This window comes from Vipera ursinii, assembly GCF_947247035.1.
Source record: "Vipera ursinii genome assembly, chromosome: 8".
Lineage (NCBI taxonomy): Eukaryota > Metazoa > Chordata > Lepidosauria > Squamata > Viperidae > Vipera > Vipera ursinii.
The window spans coordinates 15,736,133-15,751,181 of record NC_139519.1 but is presented as its reverse complement, the minus strand read 5'-3'; the positions used below and the strand labels follow the sequence as shown (position 1 = coordinate 15,751,181).

Sequence of the window (15,049 nt, the reverse complement as noted above, 5' to 3'; positions counted from 1 at the left end):
TGCAACAAAATATTTGATTATTTATGTACCTTTCAGAATAGAAGCCAACATCTAGCAAAGTTACTGTACCGAATATTTCTATGTGTAACAGCTAAGCAACTCAGGTCTGATTCACACATTGCACTAACCATGCTTTGTTAAATAAACCCTAAGTGGCTGGATTTGTACCTCATACTCAGTTGGGAACCAAATGTCTTAACTACAATGCCTACAAACTACAACATAAACTAAAACCAAGCAAGCCACATTACGTCTTAATATGATATATGATGCTACTGGTTGTCTTTGAATTAGCTACAAATCATAAAATAGTCTGAGACCAATATAGCTGATTGATCACACCCATTCCTAGTAGACTTCTAAGTCTACCTGAGAGTTCCTTTGATTCTAATTTATGGTTAATTTATGGTCACTGTTATAAGTCAAGATAACTATTGCCCTTTATTGATTTAATGCAAATATCTACTGCATACAGTTATTGACTTGTCAAGAGTGAAGGTCAATAACCATTAGGAAATCATGTCCATTGAACTTTTGTCTAAAAAGCTTAAATAAACAATAATAATTCTATTGAGGTTAGCAACCAGGTTATAACTAAAGTAAAACTTAGCTATTGTAGAAAACAATATGACCAAAGTCTACACTAACTTTCACAGCCCAGTGAGAATGCACAATTATACTTAATCCTCATTTACTGATTTCATTCTGATTCCACTTTTCTGCGAATGGCTAGAAAGCGAATTGATAAATTTAGTTAGCAAAAATTAAAGAGACTGCATTCATAAGCATACACTTAACTTGGCAGTGCATTCCATTATAATCAAGGAGGACAAATGTGCAAAAAAATTGCTTATAATTTGAATTATATGTTTTCTAAGGGTCTATGACAATTCGCCATGGCCGACTCACCACGGTCAACTCGCCGCGGCTAACTTGCCATCGTCAACTCGCTTGGGGGACAACTTACTTCAGGACAAGATTTACACTGATATCAAAGAAATGGTGGAATAGAATAATTAAAGAAAGGATGCAAAAGGAGGGACAGAATGAAATCTGAATGACAAAACAATTTTTTATTTATTTTAAATAATTAAATTGAATTGATAGGTTATCTGCGGCGAGTTGTCCCACAGGGCATTGGCCGTGGAAAGTTGTCCCATTGCAGTTTTTTTTTCCTAATGTCACCAAAAAGCATCAGAAGAAAATAACAGCTCCATTGCCATTCCATCCTTCTTTGAAGAAGAAAAGAATCACATACCCTTGGGACAATCTAATCATGTTTTAGATCAAAGTCCCAATCCTTATGTTGAGGATGATATTATCTGAACTCTTTTTCTTTTTTTTCTTTTTTTGCTAACCACACCAATATTTCTGAAAGGAGAGCATCTGTTGTTCAAGGCATTAAACCTTACTGTTACCAAAAATCTTTTTTAGCACAATTTAGTTAGGCTAATTAAATCTGTAAAATACATTACCCATCAAGACTACTGCGTTATTGACTCTGACAGCATATATAAGCTCACTCAGTTTAGTTACACCTTGGTGTAAACATGTATAGAACCATGGTGGATAAACGTTTTAATGAATAGGCTGAGAGCCTCCATGATATTCACCACATTTGCTACTCCAATGAACTCAAAAACCTGCCTGAGGTTATTTTTAAAAAATTGTTTACCACCCATCTCACCACAGAGTTGGTAGGGACCTTGGAGGTCTTAAGTCCAACCCCCTGCTCTAGCAGGAAACTCTATACCACTTCAGACAAGTGGCTTTCCAGTCTCTTCTTAAAAATCTCCAGTGAAGGCCACAACTTCTGGAAGCAAGTCATTCCACTGATTAATTGTTCTCTCTATTTCTTCTTAGATCTAGGTTGCTTCTCTTCTTCATTTGTTTCCATCCATTGCTTCTTGTCCTCCTTTCAGGAGCTTTAGAGAATAACTTGACTCCTTCTTCTTTGGGGCAGCCCCTGAGATATTGGAACACTGCTATCATCTCACCCCTCATCCTTTTTTCATTAGACTAAACATACCCAACTGTTCTTTATATGTTTTAGCCTCCAGGCCCCTGATCATTTTGATTGCTCTTTGATTGTATTTTTTCTAGACTCTCAACATCTTTTTTATATCGTGGCGATCAAAACTGGATGCAGTATTCCAGGTGTGGCCTTACCAAGGCATTGTAAAGTGGTATTAACACTTCAGGCAATCATGAGAACAAAGTGTTTTATATTTTAACTCTGAGCTTGAAAATTGTTTTAATTTTTTAAAAAAATCTCTTTTAAAACTGGAGTTATTTTCCAAAAAGATAGCGGAGAAACTCTGTCTCAACTAACTTTTCAAAGCACATCAGCTATTATGAACACTAGATAATGGGTTGCTTCAGGATTGAGTTATCCTTAGAACAAACTGAAGGAAATGAAAAAATCGTGACTAAATTTAGCCTCCTTAATTTCAGTTGGTCCTCTGGAAATACTAAATTTAGAACGGAACCATTTAGGCTCCTCTATCTGCATAAAGTAATGCCACATGAATATTTTCATTTACACTTTATCATGGATTTGCATAACAAACAAAATCCGCATCAAAAGCTTTGTTTAGTCGCAAATATCAGATTAACATATATTAACAATATATTAATGGATGTGCTAAATCGATGTCCTTTTGTTGCGAAGTATGAGTACACACATGTGAATTGTTAATGCAGGAACTTTTCTTATCACTACAGTTAGTCCTCACTTACTGACCAAAATTAGGACTGGCAATTCCATCATTAAGTACCGTGGCCACTAAGCAAAAAAAAAAATCACATGACCACAATGACCTTATAATGCCACTTCTGCTCCCATTGTTAAGTGAATCGCCATGGGCATTAAGCGAAACATTGTGTGACTTGTGCTTTCACTTCTGCTTTCTCCATTAATTCTGCTTATTGAAAGCCAGTTGTGAAATTTGCAAATGATGATGGTGTGACTGAGGGAAACTGTGACACTTGCAAATGCAACAATTGGTCACAAAGCTATTTTCGTTCCAAGTATCCTTATCTTCCTACAGTCACTCAAAGACAGTCAGTAAGCGAGGACTACATGTACCCTCTTACAGATTTACCATAGGTGCATTGTTGCTGGCACTGTGTTATCCCAAAACTGCACACACAAAAGCTCCTCCCTTGGAATAATAGAAGCTGGTTTAAAATTGCACAACTCCATTTAGAAAGCCAAGGGAAGGGCCCATACATTATCCCATGCGTGTGAAATCACCTTTCATTTCTCTTCAATTTATTTTAGCAACTAGAGGAAGGAAAAATCTCCACTATGAAGGACTACAAGCTCTTCCATACCAAAGCATGTTACCATAGGCAAACCTTTGGCAGAAGCTAAGGCTTTTCAACTATGGAATGTAAAGCAAAGGTTTTTTTCTTGCTTATGTAACATTGTCCAAGGCTCTGGAGATATTTTTGCCTGTTAAGAGTTTAGGTAGGTTTATGCACAAACTTTATTAGGCATTTGTGAAGGCAATTCCATTGCAAGCCGAGGCAGCTGTTTAAATAAACCAAATAATTTTCAGGCATGTATGAACCCTCCAATTAGCTTGACACCCCAACAATTGAGCCCTGCTGATATTGAATAGAAAGTTAAAGCTGTAAAGCAATTTTTGCCAGGTTACTTTGTTGGTTTCTTTGTTGTTTTAATCTTAAAGGGTTTTAACCTCTGGTCAAATTCCTGTCCCAAAGCTTAACAAGAAATAATCACCACAGAAGTGGAATGAGAGGGGTAGCCCAAATCTTTTTTTTTATAAAAGACCAACAGATACAGACACAGAACTTTTCAAAAAGAAATTCCCAGGACACAGAAACAAAGGGGGGGTATCTTGTCAAGGTTCCCCTCCCTTATTGCCACGATAACACACCCAGACATTGCTGAACTTTAACTACTCGTTACACCTGTCAAGTATGATCTCTTTATAACATCCCCGTCACATCTCAACCCAAAGGAGTGTTATAAAGAGGCCAGACAGAGGGTGTATCAAAACCAATAGGGGAAAACTCACATAAATAAATCATTTGCACACAATTAAACCAGACATAGAATGCATGCACGCTTCTAGAAGAAGAGAGATTACAGATGCTCTGTCTACAAACATCACCGTTTGGGTTAAAGTCTTGACCCAGACACCGAAGCACGGGAAGAAAAAAAGTTGGAAAGGTTGGGGAAATGAATGGCTAAAGGAAAGCGGAAGAAGGCAAGGAGTAAGTAAGTTGGGGGACCAAATAAAAGTTCAAGTTTATTGAAAATATTGGGATTTGGCTGTTCCTAGATCCTATCCTATGGATTCCCTGGTTGGGCCTCCAACAGCTACCCAGAAATCAGCTCAGATCGACCAAACTGCATTAAGATGCAAGGGACCAAAACCACCATGCAAGCATGCAAAAAGGAAGGAAGAACAAAAAGCTTTTCTTACATGGAGCCCCAAAGCATTTTGGCAGTGCTGGGAGAGGAAGATATAAAATTGCAGAAGGTATGACAGGATGGATGGATGGATGGATGGATGGATGGATGGATGGATGGATGGATGGAACTGGAAGGTCTCTGCTGCATTAGATGACCATAAAGTGAGGGACCTCTCTCATTAAGAAAACTTCTTGCAGTCCAGGACTCATGTGAGACTATCTTTTGAAGGTCTAACTTGGAACAAGGCAGTGATGGCAAAGAGTAATTTTGTTGCAACATGGTCAAGAACATAGGAAATGAACACAGGACCTCTGAGATCTTTCACATTGCAAGATTTACTCCAGTGGTCCAAAGAAATCTGCTAATGGTCTAAACTGCCCTTGTAGAACCCATTGGTTGAAGTCACACAAGGTCCAGAATTTAGGTTTCCAGCACTCCTGATACTTTACCATGACTTTGGGCTATACAACCTCCTTCAAGCATGCTGTACTTGACCACTGAATTTCAATGAAAGGTGCAGTCCATTGTTTGATCACGGAAGGGAAATGGTTGTCACTCATTCTTCCATGTTCCTGAGAACTAACACCTTCTTACTTCTGCAAAACTTTGAGGAGGACTGGGCTTCCCAGTTATACTTCTGCCGCTTGGTAAAGTAAGACTCAAATCAATTGTCTCTTTAAAAAGGTAAAGGTTCCCCCGCACATGCGTGCTAGTTGTTTCCAACTCTAGGGGCCGGTGCTCATCTCCGTTTCAAAGCCGAAGAGCCAGCACTTGTCCGAGGACGTCTCCATGGTCATGTGGCCGGCATGACTAGATGCCAAAGGCGCACGGAACGCTGTTACCTTCCCACCAGAGTGGTCCCTATTTTTCTACTTGCATTTTTATGTGCTTTTGAACTGCTAGGTTGGCAGAAGCTGGGACGAGTAACAGGCGCTCACTCTGTTACGCGGCACTCGGGATTCGACCCGCCAAACTGCCGACCTTCTGATTGACAAGCTCAGCGTCCTAACCCACTGAGCCACCGCGTCCCTCTAGTCTCTTTAGAATCTAGATTATTTTGGCCTTACTTTTGCTCAAGGTAACAAATGATTATTTGAAACCATGGCATGTTCTTGATTTACTGGAACTTGTAGCAAATGTGGGAGCATGCTTTGTGCGGTTTCCTGGGTTACTCTGAGTTTAGGTATCTTTTTTTTTAAATCTGGACTCATAGGGCCCCAAAATACATGTTGCATGGAATGGTGAAGGCACTGGGGAAGAGGGTGGATGGATATCTGTTTGCATATACACATGCATTAGGAGGGAGGTGGGAAAGGTAAGTTTTAAATCAAACAATTCTGCAACTTTTCAGAGGCAAAAGAGATGGAAACCACGCAACTCAAATCAGCAGTTTGATGTAAGGATGGTGTGAGCGGCATGAAGACCATAGGCTCCATATCTCTAGGCAAAACAAACCAGCTTATCATGAGGTATGAAGTCAGCATAGCTGGTCTTCTTCAAAGTCTACAATCCTGTTGTGCTGAGGTCCTGCTCCAGATGACCTCTAAAGGAGTAGAACATTGGTCTTGATAGGCTTTCTGGTCTGACCCAGCAGATCTGATGACCTCTAGAGGGAACTCAAAGAATGATGGTTTAACCCACTGCCTGGAATGATTGATTATAAGGTTCACCAGGCAGTAGATCTCCCCTATTTCTCCAAGCCAGGCTAGATCACAGCAGAACATACAACACAGCTGCCATTACATTAAGCTGATTTCTGATTAGTCTGTCAGAGGGATGACCTAAATAAATCCAAGATCAAGAAAAAAAACTGCACAATTATCTAAGGACCCTGGAACAGGTTTTTTCAGGGAATTTAGTCTGAACCATTCAGAAGTGATCCAACTTCTTTTTTTTTAACGGAAGGAAAAAAACATGCAAAGATACAAAGACGGACAGACGGACAGAGCAGTGGGGAAGAAAACTCACCTTGAGGTCTCTGTGGACGACCCCCATTTGGTGGCAATGGAGAACAGCCTCCAGGATCTGCTGGATGCAATGACTGCATGCAAACACCAGGGGGCGTGTTAGTTCACGGTGAGTGGTAACAACCGCACAGGCTGGTGGGGGGTGGGGGTGGGGGTGGAGGGAATAATGCAGGAAAAATAAGGAAAGGAAAAACGGAAGAGGGGAAAAAAGGAAGAGGAAAGGAGGGCATGGGAAATAAAGGAATCTGACTTCCTCTCTGCAAGATGAGAAACCCAAGTTACAGATACACACTGTGGGAAAGTGAGAGTAGGGCTGAAGAAGAAGAAGGGGGATGTTGCCTCCCCCCAAGAGAAGGAAAGGACCAAGAACCAAGACCAACTGAAACCCTACCAGCCAAGAGACGGAGCTTACAGCAGATGGATGCCTGATGCTGCACTCACGAAAGGCAGAAGAACAAAGTCCCTAATGAGGCCACAGGAGAATTGACACCAATCCCATCTTCTACGTTGATCTGGGTGTAAAGTTCCCACAAACAACAAATCAAGCTTGATATCCGCGTCCAGCATTTTTCAGGTACCCCAAGTGACAAGCATCTGCCCTGGGACTTCTACATGTAGCAGCTCTCGTCAGTCCCCTTCCCATAATACTTTCATTACAAAGTTGGGATGGGAAATTTACACGGAGGTCTCCTACTGGAAGGGATGTTAATGCTCAAAGGTAGAGAGAATTCTTTACAGTGATCCTCTTAGATTTTAAAGCCGACTTGGTAACAAATTGCTTTTGGTCAAGTATCTTCCATCCTCAGGAAGATAGTGGAACCGCTTGGATTTAGGGGACCTTATTGGGCTTATTTCTAGGTGGGGTGAGATACATTAGATTTCCTATTCGCCCCTAACCTTTACAATCCCTTCTGTATAGTTCTAGGGGAGATTTTCAAGAGAACCGCAATCCACTTTGGAAAACTGGGTGGACTGATAGGCACAAAACAAATCCATTTCTTCTGCCACCAAGCCATCAGTAGATAGATTGTGAGTAGATTATATCCAAATAGCATTTGGAAATGAGATCAGACATCAGCAGATGACTTTGCTTAAGGGGAATGAAATTTTCAGTGGCTTGAAGCCCAATCTGCCCAGCCTACAACTTCCCAAAAATATACTGATGACATTGCGCGAAAATCAACCCACAACCATGACAACTTTCTAAACACTTTCTGTCAATACTCCTTGTATTAAGTATATTAAGCTTCCAATTGGGTTTAATGCACCATTGTTTATTCTTGAAATAACTGCACCCCTAAGATTAAAAATTAAACAGAGGTGATTTTTGACTCCACCCCTTTTGGTAATGTTACTGGATGACTGCTCGGCTCATTGTAAAAATGTAAAGAAAGAAAAGGTGTATACATCTTGCCAAAGGGGATACACCTGCTCAGACTATAAAAGGAAGTTTCAAGGAACTTGAAGGAACCTCCAAACTATTTTCAGTCATCTCATACGTGATAGGACAATAACTGTAGTTTTCGTAACAGAGAAAGGATTTTGTAGTCAGCATAGAGACAATTTTTTTCTAAGAAAAATTATGCAATGAACTACTGCAGTAACCAGGAGTCAGGAAAAAGGCACCAATTTTCCTTCCTCAAACCCCCACTTCCACAGAGTATACAATAGCAAGCCTACAATAACAATATAATTTGGTTAAGCAGTTGCAAGCAGATCTATCAAGGTGACACCCAAAGCTACTCCATAAATGTGCTGTAACTTTAGTGCAAATACACTGACTATCTACCTAATAAGGAAACAGGTCTTACTCGGGATAGTTTATCTGCAAAATAGGTGCTAACAAGAAGTAGTAATTCCTTTTTAGACACTACTGATATATTTATCCATAAGAAGTGAATGACTAAGCTGATCTAAGTATAGAGTATTCAAATTCTGCATCAATTGAACTCTGTTGATTTTTAAGATTGTGCAAAGCTCATCTTTCTCTATACAGTTCTGCTCTGGGGGGGGGTGTGAAATAACTGTCTAAAACAATCACAAAATACAGTTGCTATGTTCCACATAGAACTCGTGGCTATTTTTATGGACAAGGATATATATTCTTTTAAACTAGTGTTTCTTAATCTTAGCAACTTTGAGATGTGTGGACATGAAGCTCACACATCTTAAAGTTGCCAAGGTTGAAAAACATTCATTTGTTTCTGTTGATCCCACAAAAGAGTGGGATCAACTCAGGACATTTTGTTAGGAAACATATATTTTAAGTGACTTTTTAGTTGCCTCTGGGAAGATTATTCTACTAACACCTTGGCATGTCCTTCTTTTTTCTGTACAAATAAAGAGTAAACTGGCTCTCGATTCCAACACTGGGCTGGAGACATCAATCCTTGGTTCATCTTTTCTGGCACCATGTGTCATTTTTAAAAACAGAAATTGACAGAGCCCTAAAACTTGTCCTTTAGATGAAAGAAACATGCAGCTGAGAAAGGACTCGGTCCAGTAAACACTGGGCTCATCTGCTAGTTATGACTCTTCCATTAAAATATTTGTTTATTTTGAGACATTCAAAAATGAGTTCAGAAGCTATCAGACTTAAGTCTCCTCCTACAGCAGGGGTCTTCAAATTTGGCAACTTTTAAGACTTGTGGACTTCAACTCCCAGAATTCCTCAGCCAGCCAGGCTTGGCTGAGGAATTCTGGGAGTTGAAGTCCACAAGTCTTAAAGTTGCCAAGTTTGAAGACCCCTGTCCTACAGTTAGACCATCCCCATTTTGTCTTCCTGAAATCACTGCAAAGAGTTTGTAATTGTGATTTTTTTTACTCTATTAACTGAATTTGCCCTATCATCCATGTCCAGCTACCTTTTAATATGGCTCATTAAAACAAGTCAGTGGTAAAATTACAATGTAGGGTCGGACTATCACCAGGACCCAATTTTCTGCATCAATAAAACTCCCAAGTTATTTTCTTGAGAACCGTCATTAGGGTAAGGTACAGAGAAGCCTTCACTATCCCAGTATTTCTTTTAATTTACAACTCTATTTACCTCATCTCTCCTAACTTGAGTTAGGACATGTGCATCTGTTTCCTCTCATTTTATTCTCACATCGGTTTTGTGTGGGAAACTGGACTGAGCAAGAAAAATTGGCCAAAAGGGGTTTCCATGAGCTCCATTATTAAGTGGAGACTTGAACTGGGTCCCTGCCCAACTCTCATCAACCAGCATGATCATTCCTGGGTTAGATTAATGGGAGTTACAAATTCAGTGTTTCTGATAAGCACTTGTTAGGAGAAATTTGTGGCAGGGGATTAAACTGATATGTACCCTAAGACTGCTTGGAGGCATCACATCTCCTGTTTACCAGCAATTACTTTTTCTCTTTGGACTTCTGACTTCTTCTTTCTTTCTTTCTCTGCTGACTTGAACAGCTACCCCCCCCCCCAAAAAAAAAAGCTGCCTGGGTTCAGAGTCCTGTACAAGCCACGTCCAAGTAAACCAGCTGGTGGGAGTTCTCTGCCAGCTTTTTGCAAAGCAAACCAGAGGATTGTGTCCCTTCTCATTTCAAGATATCGTGGCACAACTATTCTCCTTACCAGGCTGTTGTCTGAATTGCTACCCGGATGCACGTACCAACACATAGCAGTATTTATCCTATTGGTGAAAGCTCTCCCATTCCTGTTTTCCCCAAAAAACGAAAGTGTGGATTGACCACTGCAGAGTTATAAAAGGGAGTTCAGGTAACCTCCTTTAGGGCATGAACAGCAGGACTTTTTTTCTCATAGAACGCTCAGAACGGAGTTCCAGCACCTTTTTTTGGATGGAACCTTGTAGGGTAGGCAAGGCGGGTTGTAAGACATGTGTGAGTTCCGGCACCTTTTTCTTTTACAAAAAAAGCACTGATGAACAGTATAGTGTATGCTGGGCTGGCATACATGTGTAGCAGCCGTATCAAGAAGCGCGGAGCTGGACAGCTCCGTGCAGGAACTACGTTCAGTGGGAAAGCCGGATTTAAAGGGATTGGCCACCTCGCCAGCGGGAAACCAGGGTTCAAACCCTATTGGTCAGGCATTCACCTGGGCAGGTATAAAGCATGCCCAGGTAACTGTTGTCTGGCAGTTCAGACCACGTTACCACCAATAAAGATCATACACACACCTACGCCTGCGTCTCATTGATCCGCGAACCCGACTTAACAAACAGAGACTTTTAAGAAGCTAGAAGCCTGAAGGCAAACAGGTCATTGCATATTCCCTCTGTATACTGAATCCTTACCTTTCTTGCTATTTCCTTCTCTGTTTTATGTGTTAAAATTAATAGTCTATTGAGAAGGAGGGTGGGAAAAGTGAAACAATTTGGTGCTTTGATTGAACAGTATTGATCCATCTGATCGCTTCAAATACTAAATTATATTCTGGAAGGGATCCAGGGCATCGCCCTATTGCCTTGTGGGAATGACCTTGGAAGTCAGGGGCAGAATCCAAAGACAGGGGAATGGTAAGGTAAGAGCTGATCCCACACAAGGAATGTTGGTGTGACAAACGTCTCAGAAGGGACCCTCCTTAGTTTCTTGACCTGTAAAGGTGGCGGGAGAGAAATGTACTTTCAGACTTGTAAGATTCCATTAATGGAACCTTACAATAAAGTAGAATTAGTCCATCAGGCCGTGCTTCCTATCTGGACTATCTTGCTAGCCTGACACTTTCCTGCCCTCTTCAAAAAGGCTCTGGTTATGAAGACTGAATTACTACTGAAGGAAAGTGCAAAGCCAACGCTGTAATTGAACAGATGAGCTGGGAAAGCAGCCGCAGCAAGAATTGTAGCTTAGAAAAAGGACAAATAAGACAGGTTAGGCATGGACCCATAGGAGAGAGAGAGAAAAAAAACCAGATGTGAGGCAGAGAAAAGGAATAGGAAGGCCTCATATCTAGGTGGTAATCCAGCTAGGACTCAAGATCATCCAACAGATCCGGAAGTGGAAGACTCAGACCAGATAATGGGAAGTACCTTTTTTTGCATGGGATCCCTCAAAATAGTGGAGACAGCAAGTCGATATCTTGCTGGACACTTCAAAGGGGATTGAGGGAATTTATCAATAGATACTAATAATGATTATTGTATTTTCTAACATTGTGCAACTCCATCTCTATTTCAGTTGCTAAGGAACTGGAGGATATAGGAATGCTTCTCTTTTTCTTGAAGAGATGATTTCCCATAGTCTTCTGGGGGCAAAAAATTGGCCAAGACAGGTTTACTGGAATTCTTCTTATATTTTACTCTTGGCAGGACCTGGTTTCTTTCATAGTAGGAGACTTTGAACAACTGGAACTGTAACATTCTGCAGCGGAATATATATAACCACTTCTTTTCCTGGCCAGTAGCATCAAAAAAGTCTGAATCTTCCTCACATTCAACAGATGCACCTTTTCAAGACAGCTGCAGTGCTGCTTCCCCTATTATAAATACATTACTGGAATTTACCTATATCTGTAGCCTAAGGCAGACAAACAGACTCTTGTTTGCTACAGGTATTCTGAATGTCATGTGTCTTGTTGAACAGAACTGCTTTGCTAACAGATCTCAGGTATCAATGAGAAATGATGTTTGCTTCATGACAAACTGAAAAGTGCTCATTTTTTACATCCCAAAATGCAGGAAAAAAGTCATTCCTGCTGCAGAGAAGCATATTTGAAAGAGAGCATTTGAAAATAGCTTTATTAAAGCACACTGGTGTATATGTGTGTGTGTGTGTGTGTATATATACATATATATACATATATACATATATATATATATATATATATATATGTATGTATGTATGTATGTATATATATATATATATATATATATATATATATATATATATATATATATATATATATATATATATATACATATATACATATATATATATATATATATATATATGTATGTATGTATGTATGTATATATATATATATATATATATATATATATATATATATATATATTCTGAGGTTTTTGCGGGTGTTCGTATGTGGATCTTTGGTTATTCGGGTTTTTCCCCGCGTAGAACTAAAGGTGTAGGAGCGACGTTTCGACGGAATCCCATCCGTCATCATCAGGCTGGTGGCTTCTGCTTCCTTCTTCTGGGAGAAGCATGTGGCTGTTTGTTCCTCTTTTTTAAACTGCCAGAGGGGGTGTGTTCTGTGGGTGGAGGTGTGCTCTGATTGGGTGGGAGTGTGTTTTGAATGGTGGGTGTGTTCTGATTGGGTGGAGGTGTGTTTTGAGTGGATGGGCTGGTCTCAGCTGCCAGCCTTAGACCTGAGCTGGTGAGTTGTGCTGCTTTTGTTCGGCTTCGTGTTTGTGGTGGTGCCATGTTTTTATAGTGGGTGTCAGTTTGCTTATTGTGTGGTTTGGAGGGGTTTAAAGTGGCTGATGTTGCAGCAGTTTTATATATACTTTGTTACAAATCATGTTTAAAATCTTTCCAGTGTTGGCAGTTATGGAAAGGAGCATAAAACTATGTCTTATTATGGAACTGGGCCTTTAGTTGCTGTAGATCGGTTATTTGTTGCAGAAATGGTAATAAGGTACATTAGCAGCACTGGCCCAGTTTGGGAAATGGCACACCTCCAGGAAAATAGCCAAGGTTTAGGTTAGATGGGGAAATCCGTAAAACATCCCAGGAGAAAAACGGGACAAACCATTTCTGCACTGTGGCCAAGAAAAGGACATTGAGGAATCCAAGGCACCATGAGTGGAGCTTGAGTTGATCTCTGTAGAGGCATCACCTTTAATGTCAGCTGTGGGCTTCTAAGGCAAGCCAGAAAAATACTTCCTCTAGGAAACTGGAACATGGTACGGTCAGGATCCAGAAATAGCACTGTCCTTTTCTAAAGGCTAACTTGGCAGCAGCCATCTGCACATTATGGAAAATGATGCCAAGTGTTAGAAGAGCTTTGGAATCTAGCCCAGCACATGTGAACATCTCTTTCAAGCAAATCTTGTGACTGCAGAAGACCTTACTACCATTTGGGAGTTTTATTTAGCACCCATACTGGAGGTTTGGTTATTATTTGAGATGCGTAATTAAAATATTTTTTTCCCCTGCAGATTCAATCAGAGTAGAAGCCTTGCTCGACATACAGCCGACAACTCTTCTTAATTTAATGCTTTCAATTTAGGTGCCACCAGACTCCAAATGACTCTGGAAAGCTCACAATAGGGCAAACAGTGAAATACCGTGTCAGCAATAAAACAACAACAGCAGCAGCAACAACAACAACAACAAAAAACAAATATAGAACAAGAGAAATAATAAGAAAAATACATGGGAAAAATATATTCCCACCCTAGTCCAAGGAGTGGGAAAACAGGCGCCTTGAAGGCCTTTCAGAATATCATTCGGGTGGGAGCCACCCAGATCTTGGGGATAACGTTCTTCCAGAGGGCAGGCATCCCATCAGAGAAGGCGCATTTCCTGGGTCATAAAGACACTGACTAATTGAAAGGACCCAGAGTGGATTGACTTTGTCACATAGTATTGGCTGGAGAGACGCCATGAGGCTCTCTCTCTCAAACAATCAGGCCCTATGCCATGTCGAGCTTTCTAGATCATAACGAGGCTTTCTGGAACTTCTTCTTCCAGAGGTGCTCAGTAACTGAGGCACATCTTAAGATCAACACACAAGGAGAGGTTGCATAGGGGTGATGTAGTCCAAGGCCCCAGCTACCAGATACTTGAGGCAATGACTAAGGACCACAAGATTCCTCTGTAGAACCCCAGTAGATTGAAGATACTTGTATGTAAATGTGTTTAAGATTTAACCATTTGGTCTCTGGTGTTAAATGAGTTATTGCTCCTCCTAAACAGAAGGAGAGAGGATACCAAATTTCTCTTGATTTATAAAGTAAAATAAGCTATGCAAAACAGCCAACACCTAGCTCAGGGGCCCCTATATGGATAATTTATGCCTTTTTCAGAGGTAAAGCACATATATAGAGCCAATGGTATTTGAAGGACTATCTAGATAGACCAGGGGTCTTCAGACTTGGCCCTTTTATGACTTGTGCACTTCAACTCCCAGAATTCCTCAGCCAGGCACTCTGGGTGAGGAATTCTGGGAGTTGAAGTCCACAAGTCATAAAAGGGCCAAATTTGAAGACCCCTGATCTCCACCACTGGTGATGTCATCATGTAGACTTCTGACCCGTACATGGCTAGCTTCCAAAATCCCCTTTTACTAACTCTTCTGTAATTCTCAGTGCCAAAATTCAGCAATAAACTGACAAATTACAATGCTGTGAGTTTCCAGCAATAAAATAGATGCACTAAAAGAGAAGCCCAAGCTTCAAAACCTTAAATATGAATGAAGGGAGGGAGGGGTGGGAATTTCTTTGGTCTAAGGATCAGTGGAGCCAAAATAAGAAGAAAAAAAAAAGCTGGTGGGTGGGGGGTTGAAAAGAAATCAACTGAGGTCAGGGGAGAAATTAGTTCAGTCTGCATTTTAATGCCAACTAAATCGCTTTTTTAAAACTTATATGAGAACCAGAACATAATGATAAATGCATTTTTCAAAATGTTGTGACAGGGATTACAACTTTAACAACACATGTAAATAATCTCTAGGATGGAAAATTGCATGCATGCAA

General features: G+C 40.4%; 1 protein-coding gene across 3 annotated transcripts in view; it reads right to left on the bottom strand.

Moving 5' to 3' along the window:
* The window catches only part of CAMK2B (calcium/calmodulin dependent protein kinase II beta), a 172,744-nt gene that overhangs the window by 55,238 nt on the left and 102,457 nt on the right, over nucleotides 1-15,049 (bottom strand). For all 3 annotated transcript variants that reach the window (XM_083368369.1, XM_083368367.1, XM_083368368.1), the window contains exon 6: nucleotides 6,416-6,488. In XM_083368369.1, coding sequence (XP_083224495.1) covers nucleotides 6,416-6,488 — 73 coding nt within the window. The remainder of the gene's footprint in view (nucleotides 1-6,415; nucleotides 6,489-15,049) is intronic.